The sequence below is a fragment of the Rhinolophus ferrumequinum genome, chromosome 2, assembly GCF_004115265.2.
Source record: "Rhinolophus ferrumequinum isolate MPI-CBG mRhiFer1 chromosome 2, mRhiFer1_v1.p, whole genome shotgun sequence".
NCBI lineage: Eukaryota > Metazoa > Chordata > Mammalia > Chiroptera > Rhinolophidae > Rhinolophus > Rhinolophus ferrumequinum.
In genome coordinates, this window is record NC_046285.1 from 74,298,350 (window position 1) to 74,321,548 (window position 23,199).

Genomic DNA, 23,199 nt, shown 5'->3' on the forward strand with positions numbered 1-23,199 from the left:
TCCTCAGTATGCCTCTTTGAGCACTCACCATGGTTGGATTGTGCAGAATTTGTGTATTGGCACCTCTCCTTCTCATCTGGGGGCCAGTGACTAGATTGTGCCTGTTTACACGGTGTTTAACATTTGATTGTGTTTCCCATATTTAAACATTGGAAGATTTCATATAAGATCCAGATTTCTTGCTTCTCTTGAAAAAGAACATACGTCGTTCCCTGAGATTAACTTTAAAATGGGTTCTGTCTAATTCAGTGCTGTCCCTATCTTTCCCTATTGCCTATGACACTGAGGCTGAATTTCATTTGCTATTGATCATCTTATATGGGCTTGGATTCATTCACTGACATTATCTTCCTGGTCCAGTTTACTCTGTAAAATTGTTTGACAAGGTTATCAATTTGTAGGTCACTCAGATATCCTGGGGATACCTAATGTTACCCTCATATTACACAGGCTGTGTTCTCTGGTACATTCCTTTGTATTCAGTACTAGGGATGCCAAAAAAATGCATACACATGACTTGTATTCATCTTTTGTTATCGGTATCTATTGAGTATTACAATTTTAATACAGTTTTTTTTCTTTCTTAAAATGTGTATACATTTTTTTGGCACCCTCTGTGTCAATTGATATAACAAGGAAATCAGTTCTGCATTTTAAATAATAAAATAGATTGTCACTGGAAACTTTTGCTAGATGGATACATATTAAGAACTATAGCTAACAACTGTGAAAACTATTATATAATGTATTCTGGGAAGAATTGCTCAATAATTGGACAGGCTTTTGAGATAGTTTTAGGAAACACGATGCAAAGAAAGTAGTTGTATGAAAAATCAACTCTGGTAATTCTTCAACAAAAACTTTGTTTTTCTTTTAGTAAATATACATTTTGTTATTCAGTATATTAAAGTAGGAATATCATTTTTTTTGTAGTTCATTGTTATCTTTGCAGAGAATTTTTATTTGCTTCTTATGACATTTATCACTCTACCTTTATTAAAGTTACATGTATATGTCTTATCTCCCTTATAAGACTGTAAGTTCATTGAGAACAGGAATCATGTTTTATTCTTTATTTTTTGTCTGTTTCCAGGACTTTAATTAGTAGTGTAGTGTAGTATAAATGTTTAAGGAAAATAAATTTGATAAAAATAAAATAAATCTCTTTGCTTTTACAGACAAAGCATTGGCAAATTGAAAAGTGTTTTTCCCTTCCTAAAAAGGATATTAATTTAATGGAAAATGAGATTCAAGAAGAAAACATAAGGGGAATTCCTTTACTTACTAAGGAGGAATCATTTTTAGAACCAACAGAACATTCTCTATTTGATAAGAAAAACAAAGATGAAGCAATATACAAGTAAGTTTAAGTGTTACCCAGATAGCAACTGGAGTCAAAAAGACCTAGGTAAGATTGGCCCAAATTTCCTTCTGTGCTCTCTGAAATGTCCAATGACAACCTCAAGATTTCTCTGAAAAATTGGGGCTTGGTAGGTTTGTGTATGGCAGGGAGAGAATTTATGTTCTCAGGGTTATATCTGGTTCTTATTTCTTGTCTCCATTAAATTCTTGATTTCTAGTCAGTGTCTTCCATTCCTTGGTTTCTGATCCATCACCAACCTTATTGTGGAAATTAAAACCTTTCCTCAAAAACAACATATGTATGTATGCATGTGTGTAGTATCTACATCAGAAAGAATGTCATATTTTACTCCTGGTTTTGGTAAGGAGTACAGAAGGTTATATGACAGAAGTTGAAATAGGTTAACTTTGAATATTAGACGTGACTCTTAACGCTTCTAGCCTTTCCTTCATATTGTTAAACCATTTCTTCTCTTTGCACCACTCTGCCAGATCCCATTCTTACATTCCTTTTTCTCTCTACTGTCAGGCAACTTTAGTTATTTCCTGTACTCTTGCTCGCTCCATGCTCTCAATTTTGCCTTTCATACTAAAGAACTGTTATTTTTTTTGAGAATGATTTTATTCATTGTATTTTCTTTGATTCAGACGCAATTTTTTTTTACCATGTGCATATATTACCTTTTTTCACGTTTATAGAAAAATTGCATAGAAAGTACAGAGTTCTCACATACCTCACCCCACCCCACCCAGTATCTTGCATTAGTGTGGTACATTTATTACAATGGATGAACCAGTATTGATATTTCATGATTATTACTTATTATACAGTCCATAGTTTACATTAAGAGGGTACAGGTAACGGTTCTCTTATGACCCCACTCAGGGACCTCTGCATTGAACATTTCCAAAGTAATGTACTCTTGGTCAATCTCTTGTGGCTCAATCCCACCAGCTAGGGTTGCCTTCGGAAATACCCATCACAATGTTTTTCTGTTAAACATTGCTTTTCTGTATGAGTCCTCTCATACTGGCATGTGTCCCCTCTTGCATAATTCCTCTTGGGTTAACTTCTATTTGGCCAATAAGAAACTCACTCATCCTTGCCACACCAACTGCTCACTGGTTGCCCCCTCTCCCCTTGTTTACTTGGGTAGCTCCAGCCACAGCTTTTGCCTGTAGCCATTTTTAGGTGTTAGTGAGTCACTGTTCTACTCTTTCCCTCTAATGATTTCTCCAGGCAGTATACATTAAACCCTTTGATTGATCTATGTGAATGGAGCCTAGAACTGAAGGGGAAGCTTCCCTCCTCTCTCATGAGAATGGGACTGAACACACACCAATAACTCTGTCCTCTCTTCTCTTACGTTATCACATCTTTGGTCTGTTTATATCCTAGAATGGTAGTTGGCCTGGGTGTCACCAGGTTGGTTTTGGAGCTACGTCACTTTGGAATATGGGAATGCTTTTTCCTCTTAATTAATTATTATGCTTTCAGACCTTTTGGACTTCTGCTGACAGGGAGATAGAAGGGAAGAAAGTCCCCTTTAAACATCCTGTTACACTTTGGTATTTGTTCTTCCATTTCCTTGAATAATGGCTTGCTGAAATGTCAAGTGGCATTTTACTTTCAGGCAGAATGATCTTTTTAATTTAGAAATATAGCATGACCAATCCTGTACAATAATAGAATGCTGGAAATGGAAAGATTTCTGATATGATAAAATGCCCTCACCCAGCTACCCAACTTAATTTTTATAGATCAGGAAATCAAGTTACCCCCGGATAACACAGGTAGATCATTGTTTCTCTTCCCATCACACTTCTAGAAGAGTGAAGGCAAGTGTTACAGATTCCTATTTAGGAGTATTTCAACCAGTATACAAATGTCCCCTTCCTTATGACAAACTCAGTTATTATTTTTTTTAATCAGACTTTCCTGAGATTTAAAAATTGGCAATTTGAACTGTTTACTTCTTTCCTAGTTTCTATCTCATCTTATTACATTTTCTTTTATACCATGACATTTTTTTGTTATGAAAATTAGTGTGATATATTGATTTTTAAATTCACAGATTTCTCTTAAAAGCAGAGCTTTGTATTCTGCCAGATTAAATATGTGAACAGCAGAGTGATCCTCTTACCTTGTTTGTAAGTTTCTGTAGGCCTAGAGAGGAATTTCCAGTGCCAAGAAGAAAGATATCTCTATTGAACTGTATCTTGTCAGATGACAATACGTCAAAAAATAACCTGTGATCTTTACAATTTCTACCTTTATTTAATTCAGATGACTGGACTGAAATAATTGTAAGACTTTAACAATGAGAGAACAGAATAATGTCATTTAGAAATTATTGAGCTAATTGAAAGAAAAATGTTAAAAAAAACACATCCTCAGAATTGATATGTCTGGTATACCCCTCACTTTTCCCAGGAACATGACCAGCAATTCTATGTGGGAAACAAACAAGTGCAATGTCATTGTCAGCTGTAAAATGTTCTTCATGGCCTCCATCTAATACTGAAGAGATTACAGATCATTTTCTCCTTAAGAAAATATTATTCTTAAGAATGTGCCCTTTTCTTAATCAGATTAATAAATCCAAGGAGAGAATCATGCCAGTTCATGTCTGTATGGAAAAATATGAGAAAAATGTTAGACAAAAAATGGAAAAGTGCATTTGGTATGTGTTAATACAGGTGGGGGTATATTTAAATGAGTGAGGGGAACAGTAAGAAAGGTGGAGAAGCTAAAGGAAAAAGCCATTAAAAAAAGGGAATTAAAAAGCCATTAAAAAACAGGAAAAACATGGTAAAAATATTAAATAATTTAAAACTATGTTCTCATCTTAACTCCTAAGATTCTTTTTCCAGGGTAAAAATCTTGGTGTATATCATCTTCTGGCTTAAGGTATTTTATAATATTATGGCTGAGAAGTAGATAGCTGGTAAAATGTCATCTTCAATTTAAGCCCTGAGGAGATGAAGATTAATATAAAGTTTAACAGAATAAGGGAGGCCTAATGCTGAGTGAAAATTGATACAGAGAAATAGATTTTTCCCTTCCTTAGGTTCTGCAAAAATGATATTACCATTAGAAAAAAAGAATAAATAAATGAAAGGATAAAATAGGCAGCAAAAACTACAGTGGACATGCATTTTTTTTTCTCTTAATTTATGGCAACATTTTGTTTCTGGACTCACACAAAATTATTCTAATAAAAATTATTCTAAAAATATAGGTAAAATAAATCATTTAGAAAATATGACCTTAGAATATTTCTTTATCACAAAAATAATACACGTTCACTAGGGGGAAATTTGGAATTACAAATAAACAAGAAGAAAAAGATGAAAAGAAATTACCTGTAGCAAAAACATTGCTAACACTTAGGAATTTTACTCCCGTGGCTTGTTCTAGGCATACTTATGCAAATAAATAAATGGAGAGTTTATTAAAATGAGGACTTAGTGCACATTATTTATAACCTATTAATCACTCAGAAATACACAACACGTTCATTTTTGTACTATTAATATGAGTGTCCACAGACGTCAACATTCGTAATGACTCCCTAAGAAAGTATCATGTAGCTTTTTAACCATTCTCTTGTTTTTAAGCATTTAGACTGTTACAAATTTTAACTGGGAAAACATTTCTTTAAATAACTTCATGTGCACCTGAATTCAATAAATTCTTTGAAGGTTTAGAGGTCTTTAGGTCATCTTGCTAAATTGCTGTCCTGACGTGTGGGCACTCCCTCCAGTGTATATGAAAATGGATGCCTTTGAACCAACACTGGCTATTGTCATGATAAAAAACTGCTGTCATGATAGTCCATTATTGTTTTAAATTTCACTTTTTATTATTTGGGAGAGTGAACGTTTTTTCAGATGTTTATTAACCTTCAATAGTTAAATGATGAATTTGAAAAGGATATTCGAAGTCTACTAAACTAACCCCTATAGCATCTTTAAGAGAAGTACATCCCAGCCTCTTCTTGAATAATTGCTATGGGATGTACTCACCTTCTTACCAGATAGCCATCTTTATTAGGGAACCATTCTTTACCATAGAATGGCTCTAATGTTAAGTCCAATTTATCCATTTGTGGGAGTCTCTTTTATTGATCTTCATTCTTATTCTAGGGTGACAAAGAACAAGTCTTCTTGACATGCTATTATCTGATAAATTTATTTTTTGGTTACCATTTAAAATATTTCTTATGGAGAAAGGGTTAATTATTAGAAACCAGGATAAAAGAAAATCAGATAGGAAATGAAACAGAAATTTCCATTAATTTCTTAGTAAGTTTATATAAGGTGGAAGTCACACTTAAAATCAATGTTATTTAGACATGTGAAATAATTATGGTGTTTTCAGTTCTATATTATTGTTATGAGGAAACTGATATTTAATATTATTTATATGCTTATGAGACCTAATTATTCTGCCAGTAGATCTCACGTGAGAAATTAAATTGGAAAATTTATGGACAACTATAAGAAAAAATATACAAAACATTAAAATCTCATTTTAAATCAGGCATTATATGACATAAAACACTTGGAGGATTAACAGACTACTTCTGCCAACAATGTGTGGCAATAACCATTCTGTATCTATGTATGACAAATGAAAGCAAATTACAGTCTACTCAATTTTTGAAATTTAAGTCTTAAAAAATAGTAGTACAGCCAATTATTATTTTTGTAAATGCCACATCTCCTTACTTTTTGTCTTATCATCTGATAGTTGCCAGGAGTATTAGAACTGGCTATAGGGGATGTTGAAACTCTCAGCTTTCAGTGGAAAATATTGCCTTATTATTGCTTAAAGTAATATTAATAGCAGCTAACACTCATTAAGCTCTTACCATATTCCAGGCACTGTCCTAAGGTCTTTATGTGTTTCACTCATTTAATTGTCACTGTCATCCTCAGAGATAGCTACAGTTATGATCCCTATTTCAAAACTAGGAAAAAAAGAACAAAGAAGTTAAGTGATTTGCTCAATGTCAACCAACCAGCAAGAGGTGGACCAGGGATCGATCCCAAATCAGGCATTCTGGCTCCAGAGTCAGTACACTTTGCCACTACTCTATACTCCCTGTCCAACAAGCATCATGTGACAATATTGAAAAATTATTGTTCTGAGTCAAGTGGTCAAATATTTTGCCAAGTACCTGCTATGTGTAAGCCACTACTCTAGGCACTTTCACTTTCCTTGAGCCTCGTTGTCACACATCATTCTTTCCTTCTACACCCAGAACTGAGAGATGGGAGGTCAGTCAGTCAGAGCCTTTCCTTCTTATATGATTGATGGCCAGGTTACCGGAGCCCATAGTTACCAGACCCTCTTTCCTACATCACCATGTAGGACATTTTTGCAAAAAGTTTTAAACTTTATCTAAGCCCTTTATTTCATTCTTCAATTTCTTTATCTTCAGCCATTAGAAATATTGGGATTTTAGGAATATTAACCTCTTTCTAGTTCCCTGTACATTTTCATAGTAACCACTCCCCCAAATATCAGATATCTATGGAAAGGAAGTAATAGGTTGGCCTTTGAATATGTAGTTAAATTTAGAGTCTAATTATTTAAAGAGCTGCCTTTTGTCTTGCAGCTTTATCAATATAGCTGTATTTCCTAGGCAATCACCTAAGCAGTACAATTTGTTGTGATTCCGAGGAGATCCCCTCCTACCTTCTGCCCATTTCTCCCCCTTTGTGGATTAAACTCTTTAGTGGAGATAGGCAAAGTTTTTTGTTATATACATAATAATGTTTTATTTAAATACCACTGGATGACAGAGCCAGAAAGCAAATGGTGTAAAAGCAAGAAGGAGTTCAGGGTGTTTGGGGAAAAGTCAAGGTCTTGTGTTAAATAGTCAAAGACAGACTTTACTACTTCGAAGCCTCTCTCAACCTTTTGTACCTTAGTTTATTTCAACAATACTTTTCTGGGAAAAAAGGAATTCTTAACCGAATAACCACAAGGCCTATCTTCACCATACTGTACCCTTCCTACATCCACCACCAACTTCTTCTTGTTACAGATTCTTTTACCATTATAAAATGACTCTCTAACGATACTGTCATTCTTGTCTTCAAAGCCCAGGCAGTGGCTAAATAACATATTCTTTTTCATAGGAGATGGCATGTTGCAAGGGAGACCATCCCAATGTGATTTCGGGAAAACTGCCTCCTGCCCTCAGTCTTTTGGATGTCAACGGTTTCCTTTAAAAAAATCTATAATTCCAAATAATTTCTGTAGCCACTTCCCCAATCATGGCAGTAGAGCTACCCTCCTCATCCCCTGCCTTAATTGTGGGCTGTACTTGGAAACTTTCCTCCAGACAGCAGTGTACAGAAAGAAAGGAAAAGTAACTCTACGGTACAGAAAGTTGGCAAACACAAACTTGGCCGGGTGATGAGGTGAACATCAGCAGTGACGGATAAGTCAAGTTGACAGCGTGTACCTTTGAAGAGATGTGATGAGACTAGCCGTCATTTTTATTGTCTTCCTCCCAACAACAATTATCCCCCTCTAATCATAAGAAAAATATCAGACAACCCCAAATTGAGGGATCTTCTACAAAAAAATCTGACAAGTATTCTTCAAAACTTTCAAGGTCAGGAAAATAAGAAAAGTCTGGGAAGCTAAGGAGTCAGATTTTTGGCAGCACAACTTGTAGCTATTAAGGTTGAAGTCTATGACAGTGAGTATTAAACATATTGAGACCATTTCCTGTTTTCTGGCTGGAATTGTATAGAACTATATAATGAACTATATTACATAGAACTATATGATTATATAGCTCTATATATTATATAGAACTATATTATATAGAACTATACAGTGGTACCTCGGTTTTCCAACGTAATCTGTTCCAGAAGACCGTTCGTGTTCTGAAACTATCTAAAACAGCCGACAGCTAGGCCTCAGGATCTTGCACTCAGTGGAAGTCGCATGACCTGTTCAACTTCTGAGGCGTGTTCGAAAACCGAAGCATTTACTTTTGGGTTTACAGCGTTCTTAAACTGAAATTTTCGTCAATGGAAACATTCGAAAACCTAGGTACTACTGTGTAATGAACTATATTATATAGAACCATATAAGTTGCACACAGGACAAGCATAGTGTGTGTTGCTATGAAATTTTCTTCTGCATAGCATTTTCCCTGACCTGCCAGTTGATATGAAGACAGAATCTTTGCTTTAACTAGTTAGTCATTTGGCCTCTCTAGCTCCTATTTATGTATATCTTCACCAGGCTAGAAGGCAGTTTTTTCAAAGATTTGGCTTGATTGGTATAAACAAATGTCAGCACTTAGGTTCATGGGATAGAGATGTTTTTCTTTGTCAAAGTAAGATAGATATTTATAGCCAGAAATTATTTGTTCATCCTTTGTGGTTAATATTTTATTTCACCATGAATTATTTTCTTCTAGGGCCAGATCATCAGAAGTCATAAATCTAGGTATAAAATACAAGGAAAAAAATATCCGTAAGAAAAAATCACATAACCTTTATAATGATGAAGTTATACAAAAATCATCCAGTAAGTAATCATTGTTGATATATTTTCATAGTGTTATTATTTTGTAGATTGATATGAATGAGACCAATGAGTGTCAGGAATGTTGGTATTCCTTGATGAACTCAAAGGTAAGGTCCTGTGATCTTTACTTAACAAAGGAGAAAAGTGAGGCTCAGAGACATTAAGTGACTTGTCCAAGGGTGCACAGTATACAAGTGGCAGAAGTATAAGGTCAAAGACAGAATATACATACAAGGTGTAGTGAGCATCATTCCCAAGGCCCTTATTACAAATATTTTTTTCAATTTATGTCCAAGGGATAGCTGCCCTTTCATAAAGCAGGTACATTAATTTTAGAATTTGTGTTAAAATTTTGCTATCAAAAGGGACGTATTATTTGTTAATATTCAATGCACATTTATAAAGTGATGTACTCCATAGGATTTTGTCAAGATTGTAAGAGATATTATAGAACCTCAGGTTCTATAATATGCCAGGCATTGTTCTAAGTGCTTTACATATAATATCTCTTTATTAGTAATATTATTACTATTATTAACATTATTTTATTATTATTGTTATAATACCTTGGAGCATGACCTTTGGAGTGAAACACAGTGGAACATAAGTTCAAGGTCGGCTGTTTACAAGCTGTCAATTCAGCAAGTTATTAAAGCATCTGGGGCCTCTCTATTTCCTCATCCGTCGGAAGGGCATAATGACATTTTATAAGTCGTGAAGATTTCTCCTTTGCTTTGACAGACACTTGTTTCTCAAACTGTGTTCGCTGTCCTAGCAGCATCAACACGACCTGGATCTTAGCAATGTAAATTTTGGGGTCCCATCCCCACTCTACTAATAAGAAATGGCCTGGTGCATAATAGTTTATGTTTTAACAAGCCCTCCAGGTGATTCTTAAGTGGGGTAAAGTTTGAGAACCACGGACATACGTAGCCTGTGACTTGCCCCATAGCAGGTGCTTGTTCTCTTCCCCGATACTGAGCCAGCACTGTGACAAAAGCACAGTTCCTACTTTGCAGAGGTAACAGTCAAACAAACATGAAATCACATCTTGAATTTAGCATTTGTACACTTCCAGTCCATTATCCAAATGTTTTCACTTTGTCCAAGACTTTGCTTTGAAGGGCATGATTAAAAGAGCTTTCTTTCCTATCATCTCATTCTATGCATCATAAATACAATAACACAGCTCTGGTTTACATTTTAGCACAATGAAAAAGTACCTGCAAATTCAAACATTTAGATATTTTCTTAAATGCTTAAAAAAATAGATTTCATATCACAAAAGATACAATTTTCTTGTAGATAAAAGAGAAACTGGAGCTTTCCCAAAACTGCAGAATACTCATTTTCAAAGGAAAATAGCAAAATAATACAAAATTAAAAAAAAAAAAAAACAAACAAATGAATGGGGAGCCTTGAGTTCCATTTGGTCCCTTTGAATAAAAGGACTGTGGATTTATCATGAACAGCTGTGTTTATAGGGTTTGCTGATCACTGCAGCTGTACCAGCTGAGTAGCAGGAAGGTTAAATTTAAAAAAGTTAACTTGGAAATGTGCTAGCTCCTTCTGAGGAATTAATGATATACTCTTTTTCTGTCCTCCTCTAAAACGTGCTTTGTGAAGGCACATTTAGATCATTAAGCATCGGAGTCCTGGAAGAGCTACCTGAAGTGAATAAACCAGCTTTTCTTCTCGACCAGGAGAAATATTTTAGGGAAGAGCAAGAGGAGGAGTGTCCCAAGATTCCAGAGCTTCCATCACTTTATAAGAGCAAGTTCTCAGCCATCATATACTTCCATCATCTCTTCCCATGAAACTCAACCAATTAAAAATAGAAAGTAGAAATACATGAAAGTAACATGTTTGCCTTCTAGGTTTCAGTAAAATGAAGTGTGGTTTGACTGTTAAGATTTATATAGCTTAGCTGCTGCTCTGTTTTCTCAGAAAAGACAGCCAACATGCTGGAATACATAAAAATAATATTTTATTTTGTCACTTTTCTGAAGTCAGAATGCCATGAAGAGGCATTATGGATTGCCATGGATGGAAAGCCCTCCCCTCATATAATGTGAATTTTCAAAACAGATACCAGAGAAAGAGACATCATAAGACTGCTTTAGAACAGTCTCTGACAATCTGGTTTTGTTCTTTTCATGTGGAACACTACAAATAGAGGCTCTTTAAAGTGTATTGTCTTAGAGACTTCCAGCTGCAGTGCTAGGCTCATATGATGAGAGGACCAGAAAGCTGAACTTAGGAAATAAAAGGGAATGCCCTTTCAAGATTTGGAAACAAGATATGCCAAATAATGCTCTATTTTTCAGACTGTTATAGGCCTCTGAGTTTGTAAGAATTTGAAGAATAATTTCTGTACAAACATCCTATCCACATAGAGGGTCCCTGTGGGAGCACAGACAGCACAACCTGATTCTCAGTGAAGCACTCAGAAAGCATATGGACACTGCAGGGAGCTTATTTAAAATAATTAATGAAAAGTGCAAGTTTCAACTTGTAACAGTCAGAAGATCAGAAGTACACTCGAACCATCTTCTGAGATCTGTGGTTTCTAAACTTTTCAAATCCTTTGAGATGGGGATTCAACATCATCCTTGAGAAATAATAACCTTGTAGGAGGGAGGCGTTTCTTTTCATCCATGCTTGAGGAAGTTTAGGCCTCTCGTCTTTGGTTGGTTCCCTATGGAAAGGGAAAACAGCTGGTCAAATTTTTTTTTTGAAATTCCATTTGTAAGCAAGGTACAGCTGTCATTCCTCATTGCCACAGTTTCCAGTCTAATTATCATCAGCTTCCTTTGCCTTTTCTCAGAGTTTCTCTTTTCTAAATTTGTCATCATTTATTTGCTCTCATGAGGGTCATCTATGGTTTCTGCTCATTTCTTTTAAAAACTTGCATCCACAAATTTCAGGGCTCCAAGTAAACTTTAGTGCATCCGACAGGGCTTTCAGTCTATCATTCTATTCTTTTTCACCAGGATGATTCATGTTTAGGGATAAATATGGGGAATACTTATCTGGTCCTCCTGAATCAGCGACGAAAGAGAGTCTGGGGAACATGCACTAAGAAGAGTGCCAGAGAGCCAGGATAAAATGGAAAGATAGTCCAGACACAGAACATGCACAAAGAAGGAAACTAAAATGGACCAGGAATCAGAACTGAGGCAAGAGAAATGGGCAACAGGGAGCATTCAGAAGCTGGAGAGCAGGAGGTGGGAGAGGTCAACAGTCAGGACCGCCATCTCTTCTCCTCAGCCATGTGAATGCCTGCTTACGTGCGGGGCCCTATATAATCTCCTCCATCCACGGATGAATTGTCCTACTGGACAGGGAGGATGTGTCCTACTGGACGGGGGAGGTAAGGTGGCTGGCTGAATGCAAATACCTAAAATACCTAAAAGACTAATACATTTTCAAATATAGTTTCCCCTCTGGATTTCTTAATATAAACATTTCCTGTAATTTTCAGTTTTAAAAAGATGTGTTTTTCTCTTGTTTTTTTTTTTTTTCAATTTTCTTCAGCATTTCTCCCTTTCCCTTCTCAGAAAGTGAAAATAGTTTCTTTTTACTTTTTTCTATAGTTTTGTCAACTTGAGGGAGAGACAGATACAAACTGTTGAGCACATCAGAATTCACAACACATAACACTGCAGATGACGTTCTTTGGGAGCATCAAGGAAGAAACCATATTTATTTACTCTGGCTGGGACAGAGGAAGGAATTCAAAGTGGAGGTCATATTTGAGCTGGGACTTAGAATGAGTAGGCATTAAAAGGGTAAGGGAGCAATAAAGCAAGTCAACATCAAGGAAACAATGTAAGGAAAGACACCTTAGGGATGACGGAGGGTAGATGTTCAAGTGATTCCAAGTTTACTGAAATGGCTGACTTCAGATGGTGACAGGTTAACTGAGTTTGACACATAGGAGTAGAGTCTGGAATGTGTTGAGTTTGAGGTATGCTACTTAGAAATGAAGGTTTGGAGGATGGAAGAGAATTGTAACATGCTTGGCCTAGTATCATAGACCCTTCAACTAGCAGACACTGAAATAATGTTTGCTCATGTATGTATTCAGCCTTTCCTAAGGTGCACATTGAATACTTTCTCTGTGCTAGGCCCTGTACTGGATGCTAGAGACACAGAGCTCCCATGGAGAAACCCAGCCTTCCAAAATCTTGAAGACTAGTTGGTGAAATAGACAGATAAGAAAACAAATAATTATGTTTTACAACAAGGGCTATAATAGAGATTAGCACTGGGTGTTGAGACCACATGGAGATTTGTAGATGGTTTTTGGAGAAACCAGATTATGAGTGAGCTGCATATTAAATGTTAAATTGGTATTAGTCAGGTAAGAAAAAATGGGGATGATATTTCTGGCGATGGGATAGCATACACAAATGTCAGATGGTATGAGTAACATGGTGTGCTGGGGAACTGCATGTAGTTCCAAACAGCTGGGTACTAGACGAGGCATGATGGTGAATTAAGGCTAGACAGGTAAATGGGGCCAGATCAGGGAGCACTGAGTTTTTTTCTGTGTGCTAAGGACTTGGACATTTATTTTGCCAGGAATGAGGAATCATTAAAATGTTTTAATCAAGTATTTTCAATGATCCCATTATATCTCTTTTTAATTTTTCAGTTTTTGTATTTCTTTGTATTACTCTTTTAGTGATTACTCTAGAGGTTACAGTACTCTTTCTTGTGTTCTTTATTTCTTCTTGTGGTACTATGTTTCCATCTAAGATTATTTTCTTTCAGTCTGCAGTATTTCCTACAATTTTTCTTATAATATGGATCTGCTGGTAAGTTATTTTCCCAGCTTCTGTGTGTCTGAAAAATGCATGTATTTCATTTTGGGTTTGGAAGAATATTTTCACTGGGTTTAAAACTCTGGATAGCAGGATTTTTTCTTTCTTTCTTTCTACTCCTTAAGGATAACATCCCATTGTTTCTTTATTTCCATCGTTCATATTGAAAATCTACTCTTAATATTGTTGCTTGTTTGAATGTCATATCTTTTTTTTTCTTGGCTGCTTAAAAGATTTTTCTCTTATCCTTGTTTTTCAGCAATTTTATCATGATGTGTATAAATATTTATTTTCTCTATATTTATACTGCGTGGGGTTGATAGGAATTCTTGAATGTATCTTTCTTCAATTTTGGACAATTCTCAGCCATTATCTTTTGAAATATTGTTTCTTTCCAATTCCCACTCTCCTGTCTTTCTGGGATTGCAGTTACATACGTTTTAGACTTTCTCATCATATCACAAGTGTTTCATATGTTTTTCTCTTTCCATTTTCTTTTCTGGGTTTCATTTTGGATATTTTATATTGACTTGTGTTTACATTCACTAATCCTGTCTTTTGCTAGTCTACTTTTAAACCCATGTGATGATCAGTTTCCAATTTCAGATCATATATATATATATATAATATGTTATATCATATATATATCATATATATATCATATATATATATATCATATATCATATGTATATAAATATCTAGATGACCCTTAGTTCTGCTTCTACTGCCTATTTTTCCCTCTTGGATATCGGTCACAGTTTCCTTCTTTGTCAGTGCTGTAATTTTTGTACAATTTTTTTATTATATGACATAAATTATATATAAAAGATCCATAGATACTGAAATTAATGTTATTTTCTCCCAGAGAAAGTTCACCCTTTCCTTAGTTCGACAGAGAGCATGAGGGGCAGATCACGTTAATCCAATAGAAATTGAGCTTGGTCAGTGCTGGGCTACAGCTTTTGTTAGATTTACTCTGCTGCTGACTTGAAATGTTTTGGGCCTCTCCCTTTGTGGGATATTGTCTCCTAAGTCCTGAAAAACTGTAGGAAACGGTTCTCTGCCTCGTCAGTCCAATCTAGAGTTCCCCACACTCTCCTAGTACTCAGAATGTGTCCTGTGGGGAGCACTGGCCATAGTTATGGAATTTCTCCAGATTCCAGTATATCACACCAACCCACAGAGTCATCAAAAACTTTTCTAGTTTTATTTTCCCTTAAAATAGTCTCTCTATCTGTGGTAGGCCTGTTTCTCAGAAATGCCCAGACATGATAAATCCCCAAAGGGAAGAAAATATTTGGCAATGTCAGCTCATCTAAGAAGGGTTCTGCCATATCTAGAATTTTAACTTGATAATCTTTGCTTCTACAGTCCTCTGATGGCTTTAAAGATTTATTTCTGAATTTACCTATGTTTTCCCCTTACCTAGTGCAATGAAAAGAATGGCCTGCTATTACCTATTAAATCCAATCCAGAATAAAACTCCTGTTGAAATGTTTAAAACAGGAAAGTGGCATGACCACATTTGCATTTCAGAAAGCTTTCTGGAAACTGTGTAGTGGATGCATTATAATGAGACTAAACTGAAGGCAGCATATTATGGTAGTGGGAACTTGTTTGCAGCCAGCTACCTGCTTTTGAATCCTCAGTTTGCCTTCTATAAATTGTTTATATCTGGATAACTTATATAAGCTACTAAGTCTCAGTTTCCTCATCTGTAAATGGGACTAAAGATATCTGCTTCTTGGAGTTGTGTGGGTTAATTTTGGCACAATGAGTAGCACTTACTTAGCATTCATTAAATAGTATCTATTATTATTCTGAAGATAAGGAGGCCCCAAAAAGGAAGTAACTAATTTGAGAAATATTAAGGAAAAATAAAGGAATATGTCCCCTGATGAGATGTGAAAACGTAATTATCAGGTTTCTAGGTTGGATAACTATGTCAAAAAAAGACTTTTTGAGAAAGGAAATACAGGAGGAGAAGGTAGCTTATAGAGTCAGTTTTTAGATTATATTAACAGAGCTGCCTGTGGGACATCTACCAAGAAAGGCTAACGTTTTCCCAAGAACTGACTACAGTAGGAAGGAAAGACCAAGAGTGGCAACTGAACAGCAACTACAGTCAAGATGAACATGTTTTAGAATTAATTTTATTTTTAAGTTCACTTTTTTTCTGATTTAGATGTAATACATGGGCATTATAGAAAATTGGCTATAAGAAGAAAAGATAACTTTAAAGAACACAGGAATAGCAGATCTAAAGAGTGGCCACTACTCCCAGGCCTGAGACAGAGAGACAAAGGAAGATGTTCATCTAGCTGGTGGAACTTGCTGGAAGTCTGCTTTCAGGGGTTCCAGGGGAAGCCATACTCAGGAAGGTGCTGTGTCTAGAACTCACTGAGAAGCCATCAAGGGAGTGCAGGGGAGGAATCACACTGGGGGTCCTCTACTTGCCTCTCAGGGTGTTAATGGAAATTCATTCACTGGTTGTGGCAGACAGGTGACACTGTGCTGTAAAGCCCTGAGAGGGTGACAAGAGAAGCTGCTGGCTCTGGGCTCTGGAGAAGCCATAGCAGCATCACAGGAGCCTGGAGCTGGTAAAGCCCCTGTAGGAGCTTGGTACTGGAGAAGTCATGCTGTAGGAGCCTATTGCTGGAGAAAATGCACTGTGGGAGCCTCCTGAGAAGAGCACTCACTTGGAAGAGAAATCCATTCTCCTTTAGTGTCCCTACAGTGCCCTCTAGTGACAGAGCTCAACATCACACCAGCTGGCAAAGGAGACATTATTTACCGGGCTCCAGTCCATTATCACAGAGCAAGCAGTGAAGAGTGGCTTTGGAGCTGAGGGCCAGTATATTGATAACTGGTATCTTATCATCTTACCTGCCTCTTAGTGCTTTTTACCCACTTCTGGTTCTTTACATTAGTTTTAAACCTTTGAAATTGCAGTCATTATTTCTACTAAGTTATTGATTATAGTTGTCTCTTGGAAATTTTCATTTATAGAGGGAATAAAACATGGAACACTCAAAGCAATAAAGCATTAGCCTGGGTTCAAATCAAGACTCTACCACTTGCTAGCTATATGACCTTGAGCAGGTCAATGCAACTATCTGTGCCTTAGTTTTTTCAATGAAGAATGGGCATCCTGTTATTTACCATCCTCATAATGTTGCTGTGATCATGAAATAAAATAACCCATGTGAAGTCCTTTGTACAGGGCCTGACACCTAATAAGAGTTTGATACGTTTTCTTTATGGATATTTTATTTTTATTTTACTAAGCAGCTCTATGAATAGGAATTATTCTTGTCCCTGTTTTCTATACGAAGAGTCTGTGGCATAGGCATCAAGAGTCTGCAGCGTAAGCATAAAGGGTTTAAATACCGTGTTTCCCCAAAAATAAGACCTAGCCAGACAATCAGCTCTACTGCATCTTTTGGAGCAAAAATTAATATAAGACCAGGTCTTTATGATATAACATAACATAATATAATATAATATAATATAATATAATATAATATAACATAACATAATATAATAATATAGTATAATATAATATAGTATAATGTAATATAATATAATATAATATAATATAATATAATATAATATAATATAATACCGGGTCTTATATTAATTTTTGCTCCAAAAGATGCATTAGAGCTGATTGTCCGGCTAGGTCTTATTTTCGGGGAAAACTGGTAATTTATCTAATCTCACATCGGTAGTAAAAGTTGGACCCTAGAGGAGAAGTGTCCATGTTATTCAGGTGACCATGTTATTAATATTTCTAAGTGCAGCCTTCCTTGTTCAAATAGTACACAAATCACATTCCCTAGGCAGCCTATTTTTTATGCTGATTTTAAAACCAACCATTTTACTATAATATCTATTTTTAATCACTTTTATTTAAAATTGTTCATCTTTTCAGGACAATAATTGCTGAATTTAAAAATAGTTATTACAAAAGAGAGTTTTAAAAAAATCTCCATTACTAATATATCGCCCCTCCATGCTATCATTACGGTGTCCCTAAAGTCTTCCTTTGCACTGCATTTTGCATACACTCCTTCAATCTCCATAATTACAGTGTGCAGAAGGTTATTTGGCAATTGTATGATGAGAAGCATTGTGCCAGACTTACTTTCAATGTTCTGAACTATCCCTTTGGAACTAGGGACAGTTTTCAAACACTTCCTAATCCCCAGGTGACTTTTTATTCTTACCTGCTGGGTTTTTAATGTCCTTTTGTATTCTCTTTCTTTCCCTTTCAAGTTGAAACATCCTTTCACACTCTTCAGCTTCCAAGTTGTTCCCTGCAGATTCTCAAACAGCTTGAAACCCTTCTTTGATATGCTTGATTCAAAAATCAGGAAACTACTTAGAAGTGTCTCTGGGTCAGGTTTCGATAATGAATTCACATTGTATCTGTAAATCTTTAAAACTTCCAGGGCAGAGAAAATGCTGCATTAGTGATAACCTCAGGTGAATTGTTTTGTTGTTGTTTTTCTGTCAAGACAAAATGAACGGAACAATTAAACAGGTGATTTCAATCAGACTACTGCAATAGACAGAATATTCATTAAAAAGGAACATCTCAAAGAAAAGGAAGGGGGCCTGAGTTTATAGAGGCAGGTCAGTGAATCCACAAGTCTTATTAGACGTGTGAGGAAGGGTGGAGAGGGTCTTACCTCAGAATACAAGAGAGCAGAGTGGTGCTTTGCTGTTACTGTGTTTCCCCGAAAATAAGACCTAGCTGGACCATCAGCTCTAATGCGTCTTTTGGAGCAACAAATAATATAAGACCTAATCATTTTTTTAATGTAAAGTAAGACCGGATCTTTAATATAATATAATATAATATAATATAATATAATATAATATAATATAATAATACCAGGTCTTATATTAATTTTTGCTCCAAAAGACACATTAGAGCTGGTAGTCCGGCTAGGTCTTATTTTCGGTATCTGTTTCCGAAACAAAAAAGGGTGGCAGGATTCTTAACTCTCTGCTTTCCAGGAGCATAGGGCTCAGGTAAAGTTTAACATTATCAGTCCCCCCATTTTTGTTCATGATGAATAAATATCATCAATCACTGAACAACTCAGAAGTGATCATAAATCTGGGTAGGGAAAAGCAGCATCTAAGAAGTTGCTTTTCAGGAAGTCTTGTTGGCATCACTCCTGCAAAACCAGTTGAATGATATGTGGCAAGGTGATGGCAATGGTCAGTTGTTTTGGAGTCCTGGACATCCTGAGAGAAAAGGATATCTGCAAGGCAACATAGCATCTGGACAGGGATTTGGGCTGTCAGGTTTTCTCAGTTGTAGGCAGGTGTGAGAAGTGGGAAAGTTAGTTTGGAGAATTGTAGTCAGATAATGAAGGAAAGTGGAAGAATTGAAAATTTTCTAAATTTTGATAGTTTGTGCAAGGTAACAGTTTCCAATCCAGTTTGCAGGTAGGGGCCAAATTGGTATTATATATTTCCAAAGAAGGGGAGGAAGTCAATTGAAACTCTTCCTGATCATACAGATTAGACTCTACCACATATCTATTGATAACCTGCAATTTACAAAGAGGGGACAAAATAGTTCAGAAATAGTGAACTCAGCTAGAATCTGACCATCTGGAAGGGTGTGCTAGAGACAATATATGGTTTTCCATTGACATACAAAATTTCTCTCGATAGGTCTTAAATTATAGGTGAAAAATATACGTATAGGTTTTCAGTAAATTCTAGTTTAATATGTCTTTGCTTTAGAATATAATCTTAAATCTAGTACCAGTAAAGAATCATTGATATTATAAAACCCTTCTTACTTGAGCAAACGATTAAAACACAAGAAGATATTTATAGATGTGTTCATTTTAAGTAAGAAATGAGAGATTACTACACATGTTTCACTTCAGTAAAATTTAAATAATTAAAGATCCAGAATGAGCACAAAACTTAGATTTTAGAAGTAAAAATCCTTCCTATTATTTTATATCTGTGTTTACATGATAACACCAAATAATCTTAAAAGTCATACATACCTACCAAAATTTGGGTCATGCAAAACAGAAATCATTAACCTGTAAAAAACATTTTTTTAAAAGGTTCAGTAGATGTTCCATATCATATGTCATCATGGAAATGCAAAGTAAAATTACAATGAGGTACCTTCACACACCTGTTAGAATGGACAGAATCTGGAACACCAACAGCACCAAATGCTGGTGAGGAGGTAGAGCAACAAGAACTCTCATATTGCTGGTGGGAATGAAAAATCATGCAGCCACTTTGGAAGACATTTTGGTGGTTTCTCACAAAACTATACATACTCTTGTCAAACCAGCAATCATGTTCGTTGGTATTTATCCAAAGGAGTTGAAAACTTATGTCACACAAAAGACTGCAAATGAATGTTTATCACAGCTTTATTCATAATTATCAAAACTTGGAAGCCACCAAAACATCCTTCAGTAGGTGAATGGATAAATAAACTGTGGTTCATTCAGACAATGGAATATTATTCAGCATTAAAAAAAAAGAGCTGTCAAGCTATGAAAAGATACGGAAGAGTCTTAAATGACTATTACTAAGTAAGAAAAGCCAATGTGAAAAGGTAAACACTGTATGGTTCCAACTATATGACATTCTGGAAAGTGTAAAACTATAGAGACAGTAAAAAATCAGAGGTTACTAGGGATTGGGGAAAAGAGATGAGTAGGAGGAACACAGAGAATTGTTTAGGATAGTGAAAATACTCTGTATGGTAATATAATAAGGGACATATATCATTATCCTTTGCCCAAACCCCCAAAATGTCCAATACCAAGAGAGAACCCTCAGGTAAACTATGCACTTGGGATGATTAAGATTCATCCTTGGTAAAAAAGGAACCATTCCGGTGAGGTTCTGGGAGGCTATTCTTGTGTGGGAACAGGGAGAATATGAGAAATCTCTGTACCTGCCTTTCTACTTTGTTGTAAACCTAAAAATATTATTAAAAATAGTCTTTAAAAAGAAAGGGAAGAAAAGGCTCAATAGGTCGTGAATAACAATCATTCAAGAGTCGTTTGTAGACTATTACAACATTTTAATTAATCTTCACCACTCTGTTGCTTTGTCACCTGACTCTTACTGGATGATGCTGGAAGTTGAATGACAGCTTGGCGATACTGACCTAGAGTCTAGATTTAGAATTAGAACCATGACGTCAAAATGTGTACAGTGGATAATAGCATGGGCATCACCCGGAAGCACGTTAGAAATGTAGCATTACAGGCCTCAAGTCAAACCTATTGAATCACAATCTGCATTTTAACAAGATTTCTAGGTGATTTTTCATGCACTTTAAAGTTTGACAAGCATTTACCTAGACGACTTAGAGGATAAGAATTAGAGAGAAGGTTTTCAGAATATTGTGCACTCATAGGTTATCAATGGCTGGTTATTGCAGTGCTATATTGACATAGTCACCAAGTCCCTTTTTACCAGGCTGCCTTTGCTTGGTTTGACACTATTTTTCATGTGATAGTGGCCAATTGGGGGGTGAGGGAAGGATCAGATGACAAAAGATTAACTTTGCTCCATTAAAATCACTGAATCATTTTATTTTAGTGAAAATGTTTTAATAGCTTCATGACCATTACATCTTTTATTTTCATTGCTTTAAAAACACCTTTTGGTTATCATTATAACAAATCTTGTTAGGCAGCCAACTATCAAATGAAGTGATGAATATAAATATCATATTTTCCTAGTTAGGAAATAATGAATATAAATGGTTACCAACAACACTAGATGTAGATGTTTATGAGCAGGGATTGGGGTAAGTGGATGGATATTCCAATATATGACATGGAGAACCACCCTCTCACCATGAGCGAGCCCTTAGGTCTCTGGAATGCAAGAATTCTAAAGTGTGGGGACTGAGCCCACCCCACATGCTCAGTTGCATGCTTGGAGGTATCTTCCTTTATTTGTTCACTTATTCAACAAAGATATTTGCTGAACACCTTGCATGTACCAGACACCATGCTTGGTGCTAAGGGTATGTGGAGTATAAAGGCAAAAAAATTCTTTGCTTTCATTGCATTTAGCATCCAGGCAAGAGATAGACAATGAATAAGTAACTACATATAAGAAGAAGTTAAGTTTGGATAGTGAAATTGATAAGAGGTATGAAGAAAATGATACAAGATAATGTGATAGGATGTGCTAGGGTGAGCATCAGTGAATCTCTCTCTGATTTTTGAGCTGAATCCTGAAAGAAGGAAGCAGCCCCCAAAGAACTGGGGACAGAATATTCCAAGGAGAGAGCACAGAAGTGTAAAGCTGCTGAGGTGGGAATAAGGTTGACATGTTCCAGGGACAGAGAGAAGGTCAGTTCTGCTGGAGCAGAGTGAGAGCTATGGAGACTGGCACCAGATGAGGTTGGCGGGGTGGGGGAGGGTTAGGGATCAGGCCATGTGGGGCCATGTAGCCTGGTTTAAGTGTGAAGGGAAGCCTTTGGGGTATTTGAAGAAGGAATGTGACCCCAGGAATCCATATCCATTTGCTATTGCTAACATTTCTAAGAGAACTGCTCTCTGAGATTCTAAGTAAGTTGTGGGGCCTGGAAAGCAAGAAGTTTGAGACTTGAGGTTCCTATGCTAGCACCTATGTGGGAACTTGAGGGTGCTGTAAGATAAGCTGTATTATTGAAATAAACATACATTTTCTTTACAAGGATTATCCAACAGATTCCAGTTACAAACCAGAGGAAACCTGACAAATCAGTCTTTAGGTCTCAGTAGGAACACTTTACCCTTGGCAGTGTTGTGTGGTAAACAGTGTATTTCATAGCAAGTGGATCAGTCAGTGTTCCAGGAAGCGGCAGAACCAGCAGGACCATAGGTTGAAATTTATGACAAGGGCTTACTGAGCAAGTGCAAATTGAACAGGTTTGAGTCAGGAAGGGAAGATCATGGTCAGGCTGAGCACAGGCTGCAGCTGTTGTCCAGTGATAGAATTTCTTCCCTCTTCTAGGAGCCTCAGCCCTACTTTGAAGACCTGCCAACTGATTAAGTCTGGCTCACCCTGCTTATCCAGGATAATCTTTCTTCCTTAAAATCCATTGATTAGGGACTTTAATTACATCTGCAAAATTCCTTTACAGCAACGCCTAGATTAGGGTTTGATTGAATAACTGGGACATTAGCCTTGCCAAGTTAATACATCAAGAAAACATGCCATCAGAGCAAGGTTCAAGATGTTCTTTTATCATCTTAAATAAATTCAGTAAGTGGTTAATAGTTTCTTACATGTATCATAATCCATTGCAGACTCACTCACATCATCATAAGAAAACCTTGTGCCATTAACCTGACAGATGTTATTACTCTGAATAGTGAGAGGAAATGATTAATATTTCCCTTTTAGAGGGTGTTAGGTTAATTTCGAGATGTTTTT

The 23,199-nt window shown here is 36.2% G+C and overlaps 1 protein-coding gene across 1 annotated transcript in view; it reads left to right on the forward strand.

The window, feature by feature from the left end:
* WDR49 (WD repeat domain 49) overlaps positions 1-23,199 on the forward strand; it is a 104,524-nt gene that overhangs the window by 76,373 nt on the left and 4,952 nt on the right. The window contains 3 exon segments of the mRNA XM_033132729.1: positions 1,179-1,360; positions 8,817-8,926; positions 10,553-10,699. Of these exon segments, the coding sequence (XP_032988620.1) occupies positions 1,179-1,360; positions 8,817-8,926; positions 10,553-10,699 (439 nt within the window).